Source organism: Camelus bactrianus, chromosome 20 (assembly GCF_048773025.1).
Source record: "Camelus bactrianus isolate YW-2024 breed Bactrian camel chromosome 20, ASM4877302v1, whole genome shotgun sequence".
NCBI lineage: Eukaryota > Metazoa > Chordata > Mammalia > Artiodactyla > Camelidae > Camelus > Camelus bactrianus.
Window position 1 is genome coordinate 17266780 of NC_133558.1, and position 24054 is coordinate 17290833.

Genomic DNA, 24054 nt, shown 5'->3' on the forward strand with positions numbered 1-24054 from the left:
CACACCCTTTCCCCCTGGTAACCATTAGTTTATTCTCTATGTCTGAGAGTCTTTCTGTTTTGTAAATAAGTTCATTTGAGTCTTTTTTTTTTTTTTAAAGATTCCACATATAAGTAATATCATATGGTATTTTTCTTCTCTTTCTGACTTACTTTACTTAGAATGATGATCTCCAAGTCCATCCAGGTTGCTGTAAATGATATTATTTTATTCATTTTTATGGCTGAGTAGTATTCCATTGTGCATATATACCACAACTTCTTTCTCTAGTCATCTGTCAATGAACATTTAGGTTGTTTCCATGTCTTGGCTATTGTAAATAGTGCTGCTATGAACATTGAAGTGCATGTATTTTTTCGAATTAGAGTTCCCTCTGGATATATGCTTAGGAGTGGGATTGCTGGATCTATTTTTTGAATACCACCTGTAAACTTCTGATCTTAATAAAATAGTTCAGTAGTTTTACCATTAAAAGCTCACTCCCTGTAGCATGTGAATTATACCTATTTAAAAATTCATGTTAAAATTACTATAAGAAAGATGTTGTACTAGAGGCCGTGTGTATGTCTGGTAATAAGTAGCTTGCATACAAAAAGTCATGAGAAGAGAGAACAGAATATATAGGTTGAAGCAAGGGAATAGAATATAAGCAAACATCCATCATAAGTCAGCATGTCTATGCTCAAGTGGAGAGGCCAGGCAGCTAAATTCTTTACAGAGGACATTGGTCATGTCTGGCTGAATGATCCAAATTAAAGAATGCAGAAATGATAAAGTGAGCACATATGAAGAGCAGAAGGGGAAGACTCCCTTGCTGTGGATTAGAACAACCCTAAGACCTAGTTTCTGAGAAGAGACCTCCTTTATGAGTTTGAGTCAGACCCTGATGGCTGACCTACCCTTATATGGCCTCCCTCCTTTATGATTCTAAACTTTGATGGTGAAACAGCAACTAATGAAATGTGTGTGGCCAGAAGGGCCAGCTGGCTGACGGGGCAACCCCTGAGCTAATAAGGATCAGCAGGTGAAATTTATAACTCATGATAAATGGCCTTTGATACCGACCCAGCAGGATAAAACAATGAAGGGCTCAGGGCAACATCAACCATGTCTTTGAAGAACAACAGAAATATCAGTCTTGAGTAACATTTATATTAATTTATACAATGGAATTTGGGCTTCTGTAAAAGTCTAGTCCCTATCACAAATAGCATTTGAGGAAGCCATTTAACCTTCTGGCCCTTCAATCTCTTCCCTGTGAGGAAATGGACATAGTATTTCTTAATCCACAAGGTTGTAAAGGTTTAATAAAAGAACACATACAGTTTTTTCTTTGATACCTAGTAGGTATGCCTGATCCAAGTCAAATATACTTTTAGGGGCAGTTTAGGTTAGAGGTTACAGGCACACACTCTTGAGTCAGACTGCCTAAGAGTGAATCTCAGCTCTGTTGTTCACTGCTATGACCCAGGACAAGCTACTTAACAGTTCTGTCACTCTTAGTAAATGTCTACACTGCTATGACTCAAGAAAAATCAGTTCCTTTTTCTTGAAAAAGATCTCTCTCAGACAGATTGCTGCAAATACTGGCTTGTTCTAGAGACCAGCACACACCCACTTGTACCATTGTCTTCACACCCCCTCCTCTGGTTTAGTTAATTTGCTAGAGTTGCTTAGAGAACTCGGGAAACCAATTTACCTACTAGATTTTCAGTTTGTTACAAAGGACATTAAAGGTTACAAAGGAACAGCCAGATGAAAAGATACATACAGTGAGGTCCAGAAGGGTCCCAAATGCAAGCCCCATGGACTTCGGGGCCCAGCACATGGACATGTTCTGATTCAACAACTGGAAGCTCTGTGAACCCCTATTCTCTTGAGTTGTTATGGAGGTTTCATTACCTTCTGTACCCTTGCCCTAATTTTTTACTCAGAACTAGTATCCATCCCATCACCTTTATACAAAATAATTTGATGGCGATAATCTCTGTTCTACACAGTAGAGATAACCCTGGGGAACAACCTAGAACATAGTTCTGGCCCCTCTGAACATGCCATGACCCACTGACACCTATAAATTATAATTTAAAGAAATACTGATCTGTTTCAAGTTTTAAGCTTTATATATGATTTAACTACTGAAATTAGTTGGTTCAGAAAGAGAAACATAGAAGACTCACACCAGATACTCTGAGGACAGTGTTAAGTGAGGCAATTTATACAGGATTGGGATGGTGGTAAGGAAACCACAAGATATTTTGGAGAATCCCAGAGCTTGCAATATAAAAGCCAAAAAAAGGTTTGAAATAAGGGAAGAGAGAAGTTACCAGATGTGTGGAGAGAGAGGGCTGTCTTCTAGGAGCTGTGAAATGTAGTGGGAGGATCAGCCACCATCACTCTCCACAGGGAGGATCCTTAGAGATAAACACTCCTTATCCTCATTATCCCACGTCCACTGAAAACCCAGCAGAAGCCAGTGGACAGGAAAAGGTGAGATGCAAACCACGTAGGTCAGCTTCCAGGGGCCTGGGCAGGACAGAGGAGAGTGGAGCACACAAAGGGAGGAACACATGGACAACATCCAGCCCAGCAAATATAAATTAATATTCATTTTTGCAAATAGGAGGAATCATTGCTCTAGTGAGATTACCATCCTTGATTAAGAATTTCAAAACATTGTTTCCTGTTTCAAGATCCAGAAACTGTGAATCTAGCCTATTAGCTCCTATACAGCAGCTCCTCTGAATCCATTGTTAATTCTACTGAAGATGACAACTTCATTCTTGGCTACAATTTTATTTGAATTTCCATTCATCTTGTATTTTCCTCAGAAAGAAATTTGAGTAAATAAAGAACTGATCTCAGATTTGAAAAGAGTTACAGCAAAGAAGGTTTTTTCTGTTGGTATTTTCATCACTGAAGCCTTCTTATCCATGAAATAAGGTGCCTAGTGATTTTCCATCCAAGGTGGAATAACTAAGAAAGAAAAATGATATAGAATTAAAAATTTAAACAGTTCTTCTCTGGTTATAACCATAGATGAAATTACTACCCTTACCTTCATAAACGAGTGAGTTTCCTTTCTTTAGCCCAATCTTGGACATCCGCTTCTCCAAATATAAGGTAGAAGATCAGTCCTAAAGCATTAATGGCAAATGACAAAGAGAAGGTATTTCTCCACCCTAATTCAGGGTCCTGGAGAGACAAAATTTCAAGTAAATATTACCCCTTTCATCCTTTTTTTCTGTGAAACTCATATTATTTGTTTAGAAGACAATGTTCACTAGTGGGTTTTTGTGTAGAAATTTATTTCCTGAACACAGCTTAATAGTTGGATAGAAAATAGAACTTCAAAATGGATTCAGAATATTCTCAATAAAATGGACTTAGAGACCTTTACAATTAACCTCCAGAATTGCATTTGTCGCTATTTATCAAAGTACCATAAATTTTCTCTTTTGCACAAATCATGACAACATAAATATGCTAATAATATTTCTTCTTGCAATGCAAGAAGAATCTTGCAAGAAGATTGCAGGCTTTGGAGTTAGGCAGGTCTAAATTATAAGAATTCTGATTCTACATCCTTTTAGTGGAAAGACATATTCTAATAGATATTAATCATCAGCAAATGAGGGTAATGTTCCATTTTCATACCTGGTATGAGAATCAATAATTAAATGAGATTACTGCATATGAAATACCTATAATGACTACATGCATCAGACACTTACACATATTCACTTTCATTATCTCTTTGCTTTTGGATGGTTATGCAACTGAAAATTTCAAAGTGTTGCAGAAGACATAGCAAGTTGCTTCTATGCATGGATTCATCATCTTCTCACATGATATCTACGTGGCTGTGTGATTTCAAAGACTGGATATTACCAGTGGATCACTAGTCAGTGCTTTAGTTCCAGAATGAGTAAAGATCAACGTCATGAAAGAAATTCTTCTATATTTTTCTTTGCCAAGTTGACCTTCATGACAAAATAACCCATGATTTAATTTTATTATCCAAAATGTGGAAACATTTTTTATGCTAATACCTTTAGGAATGGACTCAGCAGAGGGTTTTAAGAGTCCTTGACAAGCAAACTTTACCTGACTGAGGAGAAATCCACTAACAGTGGGTGCCAGGATAGCGGCTATCTGTGCAAATCCCCTCGAGACTCCCATGAGAAAACTGGAATGCCTGTGGGTGACAGGAATATTCCAGGCTAGATCCACAGATACTTTGCTGTATCCTTTAGTCCTGCTCTGCGTATGAATCCATCATATAGTAATTATGTCAAAAAGGACCTGAGCTGTGTGTGTTCACTGAGAGACACTAAGACAAGTCAATAATAGCCCTCCCCCTTCCACATACCTGAAAAAAATGGCCACAGGCTACCAGTGGTCCTTGCCCATGATTTATTATTTCACAAAATTTGGGGGGTCCTGGAAAGCTGCAGGCTAAATCTTTTTCAGAAAATGCGAAAAAGAGAGTGGAGGTTACAGTCCTACCTTGGAGCGAGATCTAAGGTGTTGATGTAGATCCCGGACTGACATAGTGGGCTTAGTCCACAGGCGAGCGTCAGAAGGCCCACTGTGATGATGTAACTGGAAGTGATGTAGGGCAGAATCACAAGGGCTGCTGAAGAGGGGAGAGTTCCTAGGGAATGAGGAATAGACAAATTAAACAAGATACATCTTTGGCTCCTGTATGCCTTGTGAATTATCAGACCCTTGGGCCCTGTTCTTACCTAGAACTGTGGCAATTTTCCTCACTGTAACAAGCCTAAAATTCTTGGTCAGAAGGAAATCTGCCAGTTGGCCTCCAAGGATACCAACAACCCAGGCGATGATAAAAGGAAGGGCAGACAGGAACCCACTCTGAGGGGGGAAGAATGAGTAAACCACCATAAATAAAGGTTGTGAGACCACACCTTGTATTGAAAAGTCACTAATAATCATACTGACAATTCTGAAATCATGCTTTCATAAGAGCATCAGTAGCCTCTTCCATCATACCCCCAGAAAAACTACTCCCATGACTGTTAGATGTTAGATTGTTTCTTGGTTAAAAAAGATAAAATTTTCTAGATAGAATGATTTGTGAAGGCAGAGTTATTTCCTGCAAACAGGAAAAAGGGTTGGAGGGAAATGTACTCACATCTCTGATATTAATATTGAACACAGAGCTGATGTAAGTTGGTGTATATATAACCATTATGTTAATTAACCATTGATGGCTGAAACAGCAAAACCCCATGGACCAGAGGGGTAGAGATCTGACCATAGCTTTGATGGGAAGAGGCTGCCTCGAAGAGCTGACCTGAAAACAAATTTACTGATCAGAATAGTGAGATCGGAGACATGCTCACACATTTTTAGGCACCCTGATAAATCCAGATGCTGACACAGATCTCTGGAGAAGGTTGGAGTTTTTATGTGTACCTGTTGGGCCAAGGAGGACATGATGTATTCTTTTTCTGTAGTGTTTATCCATGGATGAGTGACAGGGCCATCATAAACCAAAACAAACCAGAGAAGGCAGAAGACACAGCCAACACCTCCTGTAAGCAGAGGGCAAAATTGGTAACCTTCTGTGTGAATTTCTTTTACATTGGGACATTGTCTTTTATGGGTCCTGGGAAAGGCTCTTGCTCGTATCCCCTTTCCATTTCTCAGAAAAGTCACATGAATATCACAGCTTTCTAGAGTCCATTCCTTTACATTTCTTGATTATTTGTGTATGTGGAAATCACAGACCCTAGGAATGGCACTCAACTTAGTATCTCAACCTTCTTAATATTAGTAATGGGAAACTATTTTTCTCCTTGCAACACTTCTGACACCAAATGCGTGGGTTTTTCACACTAAGAAATTCTCTAATTCTCTGTAGACACCAACCTGGTGTCCTACAATTTAGCTCAGTTCTAACACTAACTATCTGACATTAGCACAGACCCTACAGAGTAAGGGTTCAGACACACAGACTGCCTCCTTACTTACTACAAAGAGATTCCCACTACTCCTCTCATTTTGGTAATTCGCTGGCACAGCTCACAAAGCTCAGGGAAATATTTATTTGTGTTTATTGGTTTATTATAAAGGACACAGATGAACAGCCAGATGAAGAGATACATAGGGTGAGGTCTGGAAGTGTCCTAAGTGCAGGAACTTCTGACCCTGTGGAATTGGGGTGTGCTATCCTCCCAGCACGTGGTTGTGTTCACCAACCTGGGATCTCTCAGAACCCCATAGTTTAGGGATTTGTTATGGAGGCTACATCATCTAGGCATAATTGATTATTAACACAATCTGAAGCACCCTCTCCTTCTAGGAGGATGGAGGGTGGGGCTAAAGGTTCCAAGCTTCTAATCACGGCCTGATCTTTCTGGTGACCTCCATCATGAAGCTATCTGGGGGCCAACCAAGAGTCACCTCATTAGACAAAAGATGGTGCTATAACTCAGGAAATTCCAAGGGACTGTGAACTCTGCTTGGATGCTCCTGTCATCCCCACCACTCAGGAAATTATAAGGGTTTTAGGACCTCTGTGTCAGGAACTCATGGCAGAAATATGTATATGTGTGTATGTGTGTGTGTGTGTGTGTGTGTGTTTGTGTGTGTAGATAATTCTTATTATGTCACAATTAGCCATTTTAATAGGTATGCAGAGATATTTCGTTGTTTCTATCTGCATTTCCCTAATGACTAAGGATGTTAAGATGACCACCTTTTTGTATGTTTATCTTCCCTCTCCCTATATTCTTTAGTGAGGTGTCTTTGCCCATTTTTTAAATTGGGTTTTTGTTTTGTTATCGAGTTTTGAGAATTATTTACACATTCTGGATAAAAGTCCTTATTATATATACGTTTTGCAAATATTTTCTCCCTGTCTCAACTTGTCTCTTTACTATCCTAATAGTGCCTTTTGAAGAGCAAAAGTTTTTAACTTCAATGAAATCCAATCTACCAATTTGTAATTTTATGGATCAAGCCTTTGGTGTCATATCTAAGAAATTTTTGCCTAACTGAAGAACAAAGATTCTCTCATATATTTTCTTCTAAAAGAATAATAATTCAGATCTTACAATTAGGTCCAAATTTCATTTTGAGTTTCTGTATAGAATGCAAGATATGAATCAAAAAAAAATTTTGAGCACCATCTGTTAAAAAGACTACCCTTTCTCCATTGAATTGTTTTGGCATCTTTGTCAAAAATCAATTTACCATTTATGTGTGAGTCTATATATAACTGTATTCTGTTTTGCTGATCTATTTGTCTATCTTTATGGCAATACCACAATGTCTAGATGACTGTAATTTTATAATACACCTTGACATCAAGCAGTGTTAATCTTCTAACTTTGGAAAAGTGGCTATTCTAGGATCTGCTTATTATTATGAAAATTTAGTTTTCAGTGAGTAAGTCTTTCATATCTTTTGTCAGATTTAGTGTGGTTACATGTTTTTGATACTATTGAAAATGGTACTGTTTGCTTTTATTTAAATTTCTGATTCTTTTAAACTTTATATGTCTAAAAATGTCCTTACTTGTCTTTGTTTTTGAAAACATTTTTCTTTGGCTCTAGAATTTTTGTTAACATTTTTTTTTTCTTTCTCCTTGCAGTATTTGAAGGATGTTGTTCCACTGCCTTCTTGCTTGCATTGCTTCTGATGGGAAAGCTGCAGTCATCATTATCTTTGCTCCTCTGTTTATAATATGTTTTAACTTGGGCTGCTTTTAAGATTTTATCTTTATCACTGATTTTGAGCCATTCGATTCTAGTACAACTTGGTACAGTTTTCTCCATGTTTCTTGTGCTTGAGATTCATTGATCTTTTTGGATCTGTGAGTTTGTAGTTTTCATCAAATTTGGAAAACCTTCAGCCATTATTTCTTCCAAGATTCCTTTCTGTTCTCCCATCCGACTCCTTTCCTTTGGGCACTAAACACCTTACTGATGTTCTCTTTTTACTATTATTTTTCTCTGGTTTTGTTCTGGATGGTTTCTATTATCACTTTTAAGTTCATTAATTTTTTCTTTTGTTGTACCAACTGTCATTAATTCAATCCTTATATTGTAGTTTTATCTCTAGAAGTTTGATTTAGGGTCTTTAAAAATATATATTTTGCACATCTCTACTTAACTTTTGAACAAACAGAGTTGTGTTATAATATAGTTATAATAAGTATTCTTGTCTGCTAATTCTAACATTTGTGTCATTCTGGGTTGGTTTTGATTGATTGGTTATTCTTATTACTATGGATTGTGTTTTTCTGCCTTTGTCCATGTCTGGCAACCTTTGTTTGGAGCCAGACATGAATTATACCTTCTTGGGTGCTGAATATTTTTGTATTCCTATAAATAATTTGAGCTTTGTTTTGGGATACAGTTAAATTACATGGAAACACTTTGTTCCTTTTAGGTCTGGCCATTATCATTTGTCAGAGGGATCCACAATACCACTTCTCCTAGAACTAATTGTCTCACTACTGAGGAAAGGCATTAATGAATATTCTGCCCAGTGACCCAAGAATTATAAATTTTTCTAGTCTGTCTTGTGGGAATAGGCTCTACCCCTGATTCTCTTTAAGTCCTGGACACTGTTCTTTAATCTTTTCCAATGACTTTCCCCACCTGGCCTCAGATGATGTCTTTACACACATACCCTGATCAGTGCTCTGCTGATAAAGGGGGACTCTGCAGATAACCAGGGTTTTCTCTGTGTGCAGTTGTCTCCTGTTAAGTATCTTTCCTATGAACTCTACCTGCCTTACTCTTTCGGGGCTCTTAGCTCTGTCTCCTCAACTCTGTTTCTTCCATCTCTCACAAACTGCTGCTCTGCAAGTCTGTCCTCTACTGCCTGCTGAGGCAGCAGATTTTGCCCCATCACTTTGTGTTAATAATACACCATGGCAGGTTAACAGCCATGGTTAATGGGCAGGAGGACTTCAAAATTCTGTGATGGTGTAGATTAATTGTTCTCTACTATTATATTAAGACATTTTGTTTTTCTAGGATCCTTCTGTCTTGACTCATTTCCTCCAGAAAAGTACACACAAGTAGAAACTCAGAAGAATCTCCCTGAATATGAAAACCTGGGAATGGGGACACAGCAGATTACCAAAGACATAGAAGACAAAAGGCCACCCGAGGGTTTGACTGATGAGGCCGCCCAGGAGGATGGCAATGAAACTTCCCAGCAGAATTCCTGCAAAGAGAGAGTAAGCTGTGGACTGCCACGTGGTAGTACGTATTACAGAGCAGTATCATCATCAAGAGATGGACATATTGGAAGACGTGAACTTCAAATTTATGACTGAGTTCAAATGTTCTCCTGAGGGCTCATTTTCCTGGCAGTTCCCTAGTAACATCACAGATGACAATCATGCTTCCTTTCATACTACTTTAATTTTTAATTACACAATTCATATAACATATGCTTATTGTAAATTACCACAAAGAACCAAAGTTCCCCTCACATGCCCCCACCCAGTCCATTCCCACCCTTCTCTCTAATGTTAACCATTAGCAGTAAGGTTTATATGATACATAATTGCACACCCTTTCACCTCTGCAGACATACATAACTTATATCTGTACAAACATGTATCTCTTTGTAAATGCATTTATGTAATATGTAGACAGAAAACTAGATAGATTTGTCTATTAGATTTGTCTATTAATGTTCTAATAACAGTTGTCATTTCCATGGCTCTACAGAGCATTCTCATATATATGGAATGTGGGGCACATTTCCTTTTTACAACTTCTTCAAAACTAGGTTATTATGTTTTTTATTTTCCAGCTGAACATTAGTATCAACCAACCTGTCAAATTTTGCATATATGTATGTGAGTTTATTATTCATTTTAAATAAACAAGACCATAATATACCTTTTGTCCTGTGTCATTTACATTTTATTTAACAATTGGTCTTGTAAATATTTCCATGTCACTGTGTATACTACCTATACATTGTTTTTTGTTATTGTTATTTCTGACCATAAACTTAATTATCACTTCTGAATATAAACATAATTTTTGTCTGTACAATAAAATATCAGAAGTAGACTTGCCAAATCAAAGACTATGCATTTTTTTTCTTTTTAAAAAATTTTTATTTGAAGTGTAGTTGATTCACAATATTAGTTTCAGGTGTACAGCCAAGTGATTCAGTTATACATATACATACATATATATTTTCTTTTCAGATTCTTCCCCATTGTACATTATTACAAGAAATTGAATATAATTCCCTGTGCTATACATTAGGTCTTTGTTGTTTACCTATTTTATATACAGTAATGTGTAAATACTGTGCATTTTTTATTTTGACAGATACTGCCAAAGCATCCTGCTAAAAGTCCATACCAAATTAAACTGCCAACAAAGATTGCTTTTTCCTCATTTCTTGACAACACCGGACATCCTCAAAGCTTCTAAATACAGTTTTCCAAATATAAATGCAAAAGAGTATATCATTATTTTCTTTCTATAGTAAAGTTGAATTTTTTTGTGTTTGTTATTTTTATTTCCTCTGTGAACTGTCTATAATCTTTTTGTTTGTTTCTTTCACTTGTTTAACTTTTCCTTAATTTATAGAACCTTTGTATATTTTGAATAATAATCCTCTATCTGGCATGCTGGCTGCAGTTCTATTCTCCCGCCCTTAAATTTTGGTGTATGGTGTGTTTTGTAATCCAGCAGTTGTAAGTTTTCATGCTGTCAGATCCATGAGTTTTCTCTGTAATAATTTCTAGATATACTCCTTTGCCTAAAAGAGCTTTCCCAATCTACAGTTTAAAAAGAATTTATGTTTTCCTTCTTGTTTAAACATGCCCTTTATTGAAGCATCTTACCTGTGTTGTCTCATTTGAGTACCAGTATCCAAATTTACAATTGAGGAAATAGAAACATGGAAAAGTTAATTAATGAGCCCAAGGTCACACAGCTAATAACAGGGAAAGGCATTTGAAATGAGGCTGCTTGACTCCAGGACACAAATCAATGAAGATGGAAATCAGTACCTCTTTCCACCACTGAGACCACCAAATCTGCATCTGTTTCTCTGTACTCTCTGCCTTTACTCCAGTTATAATGGGGGACAGGTTCCTGCAACCATTCAACATCAAGTCCCCCTCTTGTCCTCTGGACCACATCTCTAGTATGAACTCTCACTTCTGCATCCTCCCTTACTTCCTCAACCCTGTGATCTTCCCCATCCACTTGTAAACCTAGCTTCATATAGCCTATATTCAAAACAAAGCACAACACAACACAACAAAACAAAACTTTCCACCTCTTCCAAACTCCGTCCACGCGTTTTGCCATTTCTTTGCTTATCTTCAGGACAAAACTTCTCAAACAGCCGTACTTACTGCTTCTACTTCCTTCCCTTCCATTCTTGCCTCAGCCAACTCCAAACACCCCCACCCCCTGCCATGGCTCTTCTCAAGGCCTTTAATGACTTCCAGCTTGTCAAACCCATGGCCACTTGTTCAACCCTAGCAGGTGGTGTAGCTGACCTTCCATCTCTGATTGAATGTTGTCTAATGGCCTTGGAGGAAGCTTCTGCTGGCCTGTCCTCCGCCCTTGGAGGGCAGCAGGGCTATTTTCTTGGTTTTCCTCTCTTTTTCCTCAATGTTCTTTCTCTGGGTGTTCAGACCCATATACTGAGAAATTTCAGGATGTCTTGTTATCTTTCATATTCCTCCTGAATTCCAGACTATAATCTCTACTCAGATGTCTTGTAGTTCATAGCTAAACTTGATTTATGCACATTGTAAGTCACTTAATCCTCTAACATGTCTATCTGTGTGTGTGAGAGCTGTATCATATATGTATATGTATACCTAAAGCGTATGTTGTTTTCTTTTTAATTTTTTGAACTTTATAAAAATGATATCTTCCTGGATGTTCTCTTCTAAGATATTGTAATATGTGCTTGCTACATTATTTGGGAATATTTATTTCTGCTATAGAAGATGAATAAATTCATCTTATAAGACATAGGCAAATATCATAAGATATGTTAGGTATGAACAATGATTAAGTCATCAGCAGTGAGACAAAGAGACAGGATTTATAAACTATGTTAGTTAAAGATAAGTAATTTACCAAGAATAACCCACTTCAAGTCATTAAATGCAGAGTTGGGAAAAGATGTGAACAATCAGATTTTGCCAGCTCCAGAATTTCACTGATTGAGTACCTCATATGCCCCTTGAATGTTCAGTCTCATATTTATAATTATTGTCTAATATTATGTGTTTCTTGGTCTTTCTATCTTTTTCTATCTATATTCAAAGACAAACATGTTATTCTTGGTAAATTAAGTTCTTTAATTAAGTTCTAAGGACAGCTGAGAGCAATTCTAAAGAAGATTAAGTTGGATCCATACCTTACACTGAATACTAGTATAAACTCCAATACGTCAGAAATTTCAAAATAAAAAATGAAACCATTCCTATTCAATGAAAGTCATGGTTGGATGCCTTTATGACCTTTCCAACTATGACTCAAAAATCCAGAAGTCATAAAAGAAAAGAGTGATCAATTTGACTACATAAAATATGTATCTTTAAAAAATGGCAAAAATCATTATGAGCAAGGTCAACTCACAAATGACAAACTGAGGGGGAAAAATGAAAGTTATGTCACAGACAAATGGCCCATCTCCCTAATTTATAAATACTTGATCAACACTGAGCACAAGACAAAGAACCTCTCAGTAAAGAAACTGCCAAAGAACTCAGTGAAGGATGTTGGATTGTGGTGCCCCCATTTCAGCCCCCCGTTTTTACCTGATAAAGCAATGCTGCAGAGTCGGCTTCGTTCATGTGGTGGACTCCAACTTTCCCAGAGTGCAAACTGACCCCCGAGTCCTGATCCCTGAAAGAAAAATAGAGTTTTTGATATGTGGTCCCATATAGAAAGTCATACCCAGCTCATATTTTTAAACTATCTGGGTACCTGGCTCAGGCCCTGAAGTATTCGAGTTGCAATGAGGAAAGTGAGTCCAAGGTCAGTTGCTAGAGGCGTGAAGAGAATCAGAAGTGAGGATCCAAGCAAGGAAACACCAACCACTCGCTTTGTTCCTACTCTTCCGGCCAGGTATCCACTGGGAGCCAGGGTCAGGATCATGCCGTAACTGATGGCACTAAAGATGATGCCCTGAATGTGAGGGCTCCAATTGTACACAGGGGCCTTAGAGAAACAGACAATGCTTTGGAAAGCCATTTATAGGAAGGCTCATTTGTAACTTAAGAAACCTCTTTAGATCTTTCGCTTGCTTTCAAATCACGATTTCCTCAGTTAAAACTTTTCAACATATACACTCTAGAAAAATAAACATCTAAACAAACAACAAATGGCAAAAACAAGAACACAACTTAAACCTTGAATTGCTTACCCATGCAGTAGGACTCTTTGGGGAATTTTGGGGATCACCAGATGAATCAAAAGGCAGCCCCTCAGTGGAGCCATTAAACTGGAACTGATGGCTTGTGCTGTTGACCATGGCTACCATGGTGATGTTCATGATAATACCTTGTGCCGCTATAACAAAATTGCAGAGGTGTGCAATGAAGGCTATTCCATAGCGAGTGGAACATAAGGTCGGAACTGGAAATATTATGACATTGTATTAGTGCCTACCTTATTGAACCGTCATTTACTTTTTGCAAGTTATAATACTGAGAGGTACCACCTGATGATTTAAATGGCACTTCTGTTGGGTTTGGGAACAAAAGATCACAAAAGGTGGAAATCACTGAGTTGAATCAAAGAGTGTTTTATTCTACAGCTTTATAGACCCTGACTTGCTCTGTTCTTGCAATTTTGTCTCTTCCATTCCTATGTTATTACATTCTATTGTTGATGAAATTTCTTACATTTACATGAAGATGTAGAGATACAGAACATCTATATTAAAAGTAAATATATACATATAAGTAAAAATATGTATACATGTACATATTTAAATACATAGTTTATATCATATGTACTATATCATACATACATATATACATATATAATATAAATTTTAAACATTGAAGGAGTAGATTTACTATTCTTCTCATATGTCTTTAGTCATTGAGAATAAACTTTCACTTAAATTTTCAAATTAAACCTCTATAAAGATTCTTATTAGAGAAAAACTGAGACCCACAGACTATGGAGAAATACAGTGAAAAAATAGCAGAAAAAGAAATGAGCACAAAATTAAAATAATATGTTTTTGTACATATTTTTTGATAGTTATTGCCGGGAAGAAAGTATTGCAATAATCCAGAAGAGAGGTGAAGAATCGTGGACTATGGTGGTAGCAGAACGTAGAAGAATGAAAATGTGATAAGATCCCAGACAGATCTCAGTATGGGAGTGACTAAATCTTGATTTCATTTTTACAGATGGTAGGGGAGTAGCATTGAAGGCTTCCTTGTTCTAAACAACTAGAAGAATGGAGCTGCTGTTTGCTGAGGGAGTTCCGTGGAAAAGACCAGGTTTGGGGGCAGTGGAGTGATAAAGAGCTTAGTACTGGACAGTTAAGACAAAAATGCCTTTTAAACAGCCAAGAGAAGATGTTGAGAATGTTGTTGGATATACAAACACCTCTAGAGTTTAGAAGAGAAGTAGAGGTTGAGGTATAACATTGGGAGTTAATAACCCACAGATGATGCTCGAAACCATGATATTTGGGAAATGAGAATAAATAGAGAATTAACAGCTGTTTACTACCCTGCTTCCCATCTCCTGTTCACTGGAGACCTGGGATGGAGGACTGCCCTTCCCCTGGCTCATTGCATGCTCATTCCCCCCTAATCCTCCCCTCTTTTCTGGGAGTCTGTAAGTAACAAATCTTGTGACTTTACTTCCTTTGTGTGAGTGTATTGGAAGTGTGCCTTCAGTCAAAATGACTCTGGGGTTTTCATGTCCTCAGAGTGGGAACTTGGATGCTGAGGGAGCTACATGCCGATCCCCTGTAGGTGGCTTGTGCCTCTCTTTCGGCAGGTCATAATCTGCTTATTCATAATTTAATAACTAGCCATGGGCCCCCCAACACAGTGGGTTCTTCCTCAGTCTAGACTCCAGATGAGATTGCAACCTGGCCAACTTCTCAACTGCAGCCTTGTGAAATGCAGGGAGAAGAATCAGCTAAGCCAAGCCATTCCTGGAACTCTGACCCACAGAGACTATGACATAATAAATGTGTGTTATTTTAGGCCACTAAGTTTGTGGTAATATGTCTGCAGGAATAGAAAATGAATACAGTTGGCTAAAAATAATAAGGATCAGTTAAATGTATTAAGACTACAAGAATTTTTTTCAGAGGGAAGGGCAAGCATTGAGAGATACTTGCTTTACAAAGCATTGAAATCAGTCATGAGGGTAAAATGGTAAGACATCATTGTATTGAAAAAAAGAATAAGCAAAAAAAAAAAAAAAAATCCAAGGAACAATAGAAAAACACCCACAAAAATCATACAGTGAGTAAAGGATGTTGTGGCTAATGAAGGAAGGTAAAATTATATAATAAGTGGTGTTGAGGTAAGGAGTTAAAATATATGAAAAATAATGTTGGAGTTGTATGTCATGTTTTAAATCAAAATAAAGTCAATACATAATAAAATAATACAGCATTTTGTCAAACTGAGGTTGTCATTGATTTAGGATGCATCATTTTTTGCTCCACTAAAAATCAATTGATCAACTAATCAACAAATCAAACTTAATAGATCTAAAACTAAACTTTTAGGTTCCCTCTCCAAGTCTTGCTTCACCCAGATTCCTTCCCAACTCAGCTGATATAAATTCCATCCTTCCAAATACTTTGCGATTTATCCTGATTTCTTTCTTTCACAGCCTGCATCCAATCTATGTAGAACATCCTGTTGTCTTTACATTCGAAACGTATGTAGAATTCAATCACTTCTTGCCAGGGCCACTGTTATCTTTTGGCTTAAAGCTTCTTCCATGTGGTTCTAGCTACGAACATCTCTTCCCTGAGTTTTTGCAATAGCTTTCAACTTGACTTTCTGTTCCCATCTACTCTCAGCACAGCATTTGGAATGCTCTAATCATACTATAAATTTGATTACCCCTTTTCTGCTCAAAATTCTCTGTGGCCTCACTTTTGTTCAGATTAAAAACTAAGGCCTCTACAGTGGCTGATGGAAATGAAATACTTATAACTATTGCTTCAAATTTTTATTTTTCTTAGGAAAAAGCCCTGAGGAAGTGATAATTCCAACTGTAGACAGGTGTTATGCTAAAGGATATCATGATATATATATGTTATATCTATCTATCTATATCTGTCTATTAACCGATCTATCTAAATGATAGGTAGGTAAAAAAACATAACTCCACAATTGAAATAGTCAGCCACAGGAGGATTTTTCAAATAAATAATACTTTACCTATTGGATATATTGAAATAATAATATGTATTCTTTAAGAATCATGATTGTGAGCATTATAAAGCAAATGGAAAAGAATGTGTGGTCCAATTTTTAAAATACATCATATGTACAGTACAGGATTACATAAAATATCCATATAAGGGAAAGCAATAAAAACAAATTACAGTGGATGAATTAAGCTTATTAAGATCTTTTTTCATGTCTTGATTTTTCAAAGTTTCTGTAATTAAGTTTTTGTACTTGACCTAAGAAACTCAATTATGTTCACAATATTACACGCAGTAGAAAGCAAAATACACAATGCCATATGTAGATTATTTGGAGCAATTATCAAGACTGTAAATGCATATGGACTAAGATTAGATGGTAATCATTAAAAATAAAATACTTTTTTAGAATAGTGATATTTGTTTCCTTCATGTATTTGCAAATGTACATTAATAGTACTTGGTTTTTAAAAAGAATTAAACAATTTAAAAGATATAAATTCATTTCTTTGTATTAAGACATTGTAAAAATCCACCATAAAATCCTAAAACCAAGTAGTCGAGGTTGAGTTTACCTTTCCTGGGACTGAGTTTCTCATCCACTTGCGTATCTTGGGAGTATTTACTCTTATCTTCTGTGGGACTCAGCTCTGTCATGGTGGCCATGGCGTTCTTCTCTCCTGATGACTATTTTTCACCTATCAGAGCGATATGTAATCCAAGGTGTCAGCCACGAGAAGAGACTCCTTTGAAACATTTAAAAGTCGGCAACAGGCAAACATGAGCTGGGCCATTCCATCTGGACGTGGTATAAGGAAGATCATTACCCACTCCTGGCTCAATACAGCAGGTGTACTGTGCCTAGGGTTTGGAAATGTTTATTATTTAGGATCTAGAGTGCTGTGTGCCAATTTAAGAGCACTGGATTTGGAGCAAGGCATTTCTAAATTCAAATCCAGGCCTGTGATTTACCTAACATGCCAAGTGCTACCAGCAGCAAATTTGTGTGCCTCCGTTTCCCATCTGTTGTTAATAATAACAGTAACAACAGCAGCAGCAGCAGCAGCAGCAGCACCTCCATCAATTGTTTGTAAGGATTCGATAGACCACGCATGCCTGGTGCCCAGCAGTGGTTGCTGTCTAGTTTATTGCCGTTGTTGTTGGAGCTACAACAGCTCTGCTCCTCTGGCATCCTCTCCTGCACCTAAGAATCTGGCTTCTTGCATCCATGATGACTCCCATACTGCTTCCCACCTGACCCACTCTAAGTGCTGCTGATATATGCGTCATCAATAATTGGGGGCCAAATTTGCATAATGAGATGATACAATTTTTATTGGATAATTTTGACATGTAACATTGTAAAAATTTAAGGTGTATGTTGTGTTACTTTGATACATTTATACATTGTAAACTGGTTGCCCTTGTAATAATATTTATCACATTACACACTTATAGCACAGTATTACTGCCTATGTTCAATAAACTGTACAGTTAATCTTTATGGCTATTTTAGTGCTTGTTATAAATTTGTACTCTTAAACACTATCAACCTTATCTCCCATCCCCTGGTAACCACTGTTTTACTGTTTTTTTTTTAATATGTTTGATTTATGATTCCACATATATGATTCCACATATATTTTATAACTCATGTAAGATTCCACATATAAGTGATATTATACTGTATTTGTCTTTCTCTGGCTTATCTCACTTGGCATCATGTACTCAATGTCCATCTATGTTGTTACAAATGGCAGGATATCCTTTTTACTCACAGCTGAATAATATGCTATGGTGTATATATACCACAAGATGATACAATTCTAATCCCGTATCATTTTTGGCCACAAGTTAATGATATGTCTACAGAAGTCTAGAAACAACTAACATGGAGATCTAGACCTTTTTGCTTATAAGAGAACTAAAAAAAAACTTTCCTACATACAATATTATGGTCTTTAATACCCAAGGGCCTTTTTGTGTGGTGCTGTGTATAGAATTACAATTTTTGTATTATGTTTAGTGATCAGTTTATTAAATTTATAAATCTCTTAAAGGAAAAATTGAAATGATATATATAATCCAGCAGGGAAAATGGAGGTAAAACTGGATGATCAAATGTCATCCCTTAGCAGTTGGGTCAAAGTTCAGAAATAATGCCTACATGTTGAAATATACCCCATTTTAGCAGCCAAGGATGGAGGCTTAATATTTTGAGTGCCCTGAACTATTAATGTTGGAACAAGTTCTCAGTTTTCCATTCCATGTATTCTTTGATGAGGGCTACATGACATCTGAGAGTTGTCTCATCCAAGAAATTAAGTAATTTCTGGATGAAAGGGTGGTTAGCTTTTTGTAGAAGAAGGATGTATGGAGGGCCTAAAAAGAGAAATAAGGCAACCAGGCAGAATTCCTCAGGGATATTTCATTATATCAGAGGTGAAAATTATATAAACAGATGAAGGCACAGCAGAACCTGAACTGAGACAGGAAAACAAGAGAGAACCCCAACAGACCCCTTCACAGAGAAGAGTATAGGATAAAGCAGTGGGGTTGTGGAGTCAACTCACATAGGCCCACAAAAGCAGATTCAAAACTTCTAGGAATTTTGCAAGTTGGTTGTTAAAAATAGTCATTATTATCAAATTATGCAAATTTAGAATTAAATAAATTATACTTTTAAAAGGTAAGAATTATTGAAAGCTCACTTCATTATTATTTCAATGTCTTTTACTGTCAGTTATGTTCTTGAAATCACTTATGTCTCTTGCATGTATATGGTGGGAATACCAAATAAAGGCATATATCTCTTCTTAACTCTGAATTCAGTGATGTCATGTTGGTAGCTTGAAATTGGGCATGATAGGGGTTTTTATACCCCATAAAATGGTAGATGCCACAAATTTTGTATTGATTTATTGAATTCCTGGACTTAATAAATTTATCAAACAATATTGTTAGATTTATACTTGTTGAGTGACTTCATTGCTTAACTGGAAATTAATCAAACACTTATTTATAGTCTGATTTTTTGGCACTATTGTTGGGATAGAATTATAACAGCTTAGTGGATTCTGCAAGAAATAAAAAATTACACTTGAAGTTATAGATGTGACTGGAAAACAGAGTAAATATTTTAGCTTAAAATATGTTATTAAAAATAATATAAAAATATTAGTATCCCTCAAGTGGTATTGTGAATTTTACTAACATGATGTTAATTTGGACAACTTATGCATTTTGTAGATAGTAATGTAGAATCAATGTTCCAATCTCTGCAATTATATAAAAAACTAAAAAAGAAAAAAGAACTATTATAATTCATAGTGCTGAAGTTGAAAGTGATTTCAGTTAATGAATATAATTTGTATGAGAGTGAGAGATAGTTCAACTGCAGATCATCTATGAGATTTAATGATAATAAATATATTGGGAAGAACTGGCTGATTGGGATGCAATTCCATTCGTCAAACTATGGCTGAATTTCGACCAAGTTGCCTAAAGACACAAGAGTTTAACAAAAATAAATGAAAATTGTAAACCTTAAATATGTAGAATTTCTATTTTTTTAATTATACCCCAAACCCCCATAAACCTGATAAAAAAGGACAGTATTCCATGGGAATCAATTGGCTATATGGAACTTATAATAAACATATTGTATATTTTATTATTATTTATAAATTGTGTGCCCCAGATCTTTTATATTGGTAGAATTTATAATAAACCTAAATGTATGAGTGCATGCATTCTTTTTCCCTGGAAAGCCAGTTGTGAAATATTCACCAGCAAACCTCAGGGTAAGGAGACCCATCAAACATCTTCCCCGTGGGCTTCTGCCTTTGATGCAATCATCTACTGATGAGTCCATGTTTTTCATTTTGCCACCAGCATGAAAAATTTTTCCTACTGGATTTTCTATCATTTGAAACCCCAGTTCCAGGAATTCCAGAGAGATAGCCAATTTACAAGGAAGTGTTCCCCCCACCCCACCTCAGGAAGCAAAGAGACAGTTTCCATGCTGAAAAAAAAATCAAATATGAAATCTGTCAGGCTCCTGGGGTCAATATTCATTCCAATTTTGTATTCTACCGTAAGATGCTCTGTAAAAATATCAGGAGATTTATTAGGCCCTCTAACTTCCTGTAGAGGTGGTGGTTCTCACTGAAAAGAACAATAAGGAGAGGTTCCATCCTGTCACAAGTACCACAATTAAAGTACAAGTGTCATTCAATTCCACTGACCCGTGGCTCCTGGACCAGGTGCAGGAGACAAGGATCCTTATATGTACTTGTAGCTTACTAGCATCACAAGGACTGGTGCTATCTGATCTGCATAATACTACACTCCTCTGGCTTATGAAGGACCATCTTGATTTTTATTACTGTTTTATTACCGTTGATCAGGTTCCTGTGTACCTGGAAGCATTCTTCAAACTACTCTGATTTCATGTCCTACAACTTCCTTTCTAGTGGCTTCTTTCAAATATACTCTGCACAAGATATTTTCTGGGACACCATAAGAACCGTGTGCTTGAATCTCATGAATTGAAGTTTGACAGTGATATTCTATCCAGAGAAACTTTGCACATGATGCCATGATTATTTTACAGACAAGCAAAAGCATGTAGCAATCCTAGGGTGATCTAGAAATTAAGATTATTTTATTCTCTACTTGTATGCTTTCACTACTTAACAGCTGGCCCCTGAAGAGAAAGAAAACTCTTGTCACCTGAGTTTGAGGCTGAATTCCATTGGATGAAAACATTCCATATTCCCGGTTTACCACAACTTCCCCTGTTCTTAAATGTGTGCCTCTGGCTGATCCTTGTGACCTTTCGACCAACGCAGGACTCAGTTCTTGAGCCCTCCATCTCTGAGTCTACTTTTAGGATGGTAGTTCCAGTAAGGTTCCTTTATTTATGGAGGATATTTGTCCATTTTCAAGTTGCTTTCAAGTCTTATTAAACATGAGGTAGAATCTCAGTATTTATTAACAGTGGGCTCAGAATATCAGCTTTGACAGAAGCAGATACTTAAATAATAACTTGAGTAAAGTAATTACAAGTACTTCCAGTTTTTGATTATCTTGATTCCAGACAAACAGGTGCACCTTGTCTTGGAAACCTGAGTGCTCAGTCCCAGCAGATGTGACCATATATGTGGAGACCATAATCCTAGGAGATTTTAAAAGCATTCACTCACACAGCTAAACAGGTGGTTGGGCAAAGGGAATAGGAATCCACATAAGGGAAAATTCTGAGAACATATGGCTGTCAAGGGAGCATCTGAATTCCAGGAAAGCTTGGAGGCCTCAAGAAAGATTTATGGCTGGATGCCCCGATAGTGAGGTTGCCAGGGTGATACAATTCCACTTTGGCTAGCCTCCAAGCCCTAGGGCTATACAAAAATAAAACCCCATATATATGTAATTATATGTTAGGTATGTTTTATATTATGTATCGTATGTGTATGTACATGTATACACACTCCTACATTGTTGGTTGAAATGTAGTTTGGTGCAGCAATTATGGAAAACAGTACAGACATTCCTTCAAAACCTGAAAGTAGACTTACCCTATGATCCAGCAATCCCACTCCCAGGCATGTATTCGGAGGGAACTCTAATTTGAAAAGATGCATGCACTCCAATGTTCACAGCAGCACTATTTACAATAGCCAAGACATGGAAGCAACCTAAATGTCCATCAATAGATGACTGGATAGAGGGGCGGAGGGTGGGAAGGGATAGACTGGGATTTCAAAATTGTAGAATAGATAAACAAGATTATACTGTATAGCACAGGAAAATATACACAAAGTCTTATGGTAGCTCACAGAGAAAAAATGTGACAATATGTGTGTACATGTCCATGTATGACTGAAAAATTGTGCTGAACACTGGAATTTGACACAACATTGTAAAGTGATTATAAATCAATAAAAAATGTTTTAAAAAACTGCGCATTTTAATTTATAAAAAATAGATGACTGGATAAAGAAGCTGTGGTATATCTATACAATGTAATACTACTCAGCCATAAAAAGAATAAAATAATACCATTTGCAGCAAGATGGATGGACCTAGAGATCATCATACTAAGTGAAGTAAGTCAGAAAGAGAAAGAAAAATATCATATAATGTCACATATGAGGAATCTAAAAACAAAGACACAAATGAACTTGATTATAAAACAGAGACAGACTCACAGACATGGAGAACAAACTTATGGTTATGGGGCTGGTGAGGGATAAATTGGGAGTTCAGGATTTGTAGATACTAACTATTATATATAAAATAGATAAACAACAAGGTTCTACTGTATAGCACAGAAACTCTATTCAATACCTTGTAATGGCCTATAATGAAAAAGAATATGGAAAGAATATAAATGAGTCACTATGCTGTACACTGGATATTAACACAACATTCTAAATCGACTATACTTCAATAGAAAGTTTTTTTTTTTACTCCCCAAAACTCAGCCTTTAAACGTCTCACTAGAGTGACTATTTCTAAGAAATGTCATGCACAGTTGGCATTTTCTCAGTTTATGGGTGATCGGGCACACAAAACCACCTTCCCACTCCCTCCTCCCTTCTCTTTGCCTTGCTAAGGAGATATGGGTTTTTACATTTTCACTCAAAATTTTTTAAATCAATGTGAGAAAACCTATGACTTGGAGGGTATACAAAAATTGTCAGTTGTTACACAGAAAGGACCCTTGAGAGATCTTTCGCAGCAACACCAAGAGAAACGACTTACCGACTTAGAGTCTGAGGACGGACTTCAACTTAGAACCTGCTCGTCCTTCCTACTCTCTCCCTCTGCAGTCTTGCCAGCAGGCAGCTGAGGATTCTTTGGCATCCTGGGGCTGGAATTGCTAACCATTAATGAGATTCACCAAACTAGAAGTTGAATGAGAAGGCTTCTTGCCAAGTGAACTTTAGGGAAGTTTTTGGAAAAATGTGCCTTGAGTACTCAGAATCTGAACCCCTTCTCCGGTTCTACCTGCCTCTCTGCCAACATGAGAGTCTCGACTTTTCCCCTCAGGTGTATCTCCTAGAAACCTCAGCTATGTTCTCTAATTCAGACATCTGCGTGTGATTCTTGCTTTGCTTTGTTGTATCTTCAACGACTTTAGTTCTGTTCTGAAAAGTTACAAAAAAGAGAATATTATAATTAAATGCGGTTTAGTACTTTTTTCTTTGTTATTTTTGTGTTTTTTCCCTTTGAAACTTTGTTAAAAAATTTTTTTTGAAACACTGAACTATAATATTACAGATAAACTTGAACTTTACGCTGTTGCTTTCTTTGGTCTTTTTTCCTTTCCTCCCTCTCTCACACACACACATGAAGAACAATAACAAAAACATCTCACATAAGTTTAGTACGATTTCTCCACTTTTTTTCTATTTTTACTATCTATAGGTGTATTCACAAACTACATAAATAATGCTTTGTATTATTTCTAAATTTGTATACACATTACGATGCGGTATGGACCATTCTATAATTCACTTTGCAGAATAAGCAACATGAATTTGGAACACCGACATAGGCACAGTGGAGCCCAACCTTTCTCAGTTTCTTTTGGTTGACTTGTTCTTACCTACACTCCTACATAGTTGAAAATAT

The 24054-nt window shown here is 36.7% G+C and overlaps 1 protein-coding gene across 5 annotated transcripts; it reads right to left on the bottom strand.

Annotated features, from left to right (window-relative positions):
- Positions 1-1132: 1132 nt before the first annotated feature.
- SLC17A3 (solute carrier family 17 member 3) lies at positions 1133-23272 on the bottom strand. Of its 5 annotated transcripts, XM_010974218.3 has the most exons (13): positions 23182-23272; positions 16989-17111; positions 13414-13625; positions 12975-13208; positions 12806-12893; positions 9124-9210; positions 5443-5561; positions 5159-5320; positions 4749-4878; positions 4510-4657; positions 4108-4198; positions 3059-3195; positions 1133-2976 (listed from the first exon to the last, which is right to left on the bottom strand). In XM_010974218.3, the coding sequence occupies exons 2-12, from the start codon at positions 17077-17079 to the stop codon at positions 3061-3063; spliced, it is 1497 nt and encodes a 498-aa protein (XP_010972520.1). In that variant the 5' UTR covers positions 17080-17111; positions 23182-23272; the 3' UTR covers positions 1133-2976; positions 3059-3060. The 5 variants fall into 5 exon arrangements, 4 of the variants coding, with proteins under 4 accessions (XP_010972520.1, XP_045365505.1, XP_045365504.1 ...); XR_006721501.2 differs by lacking the exon at positions 4108-4198; XM_045509549.2 differs by lacking the exon at positions 13414-13625 and having other exon boundaries at positions 12975-13033.
- Between the last annotated feature and the right edge of the window lie 782 nt (positions 23273-24054).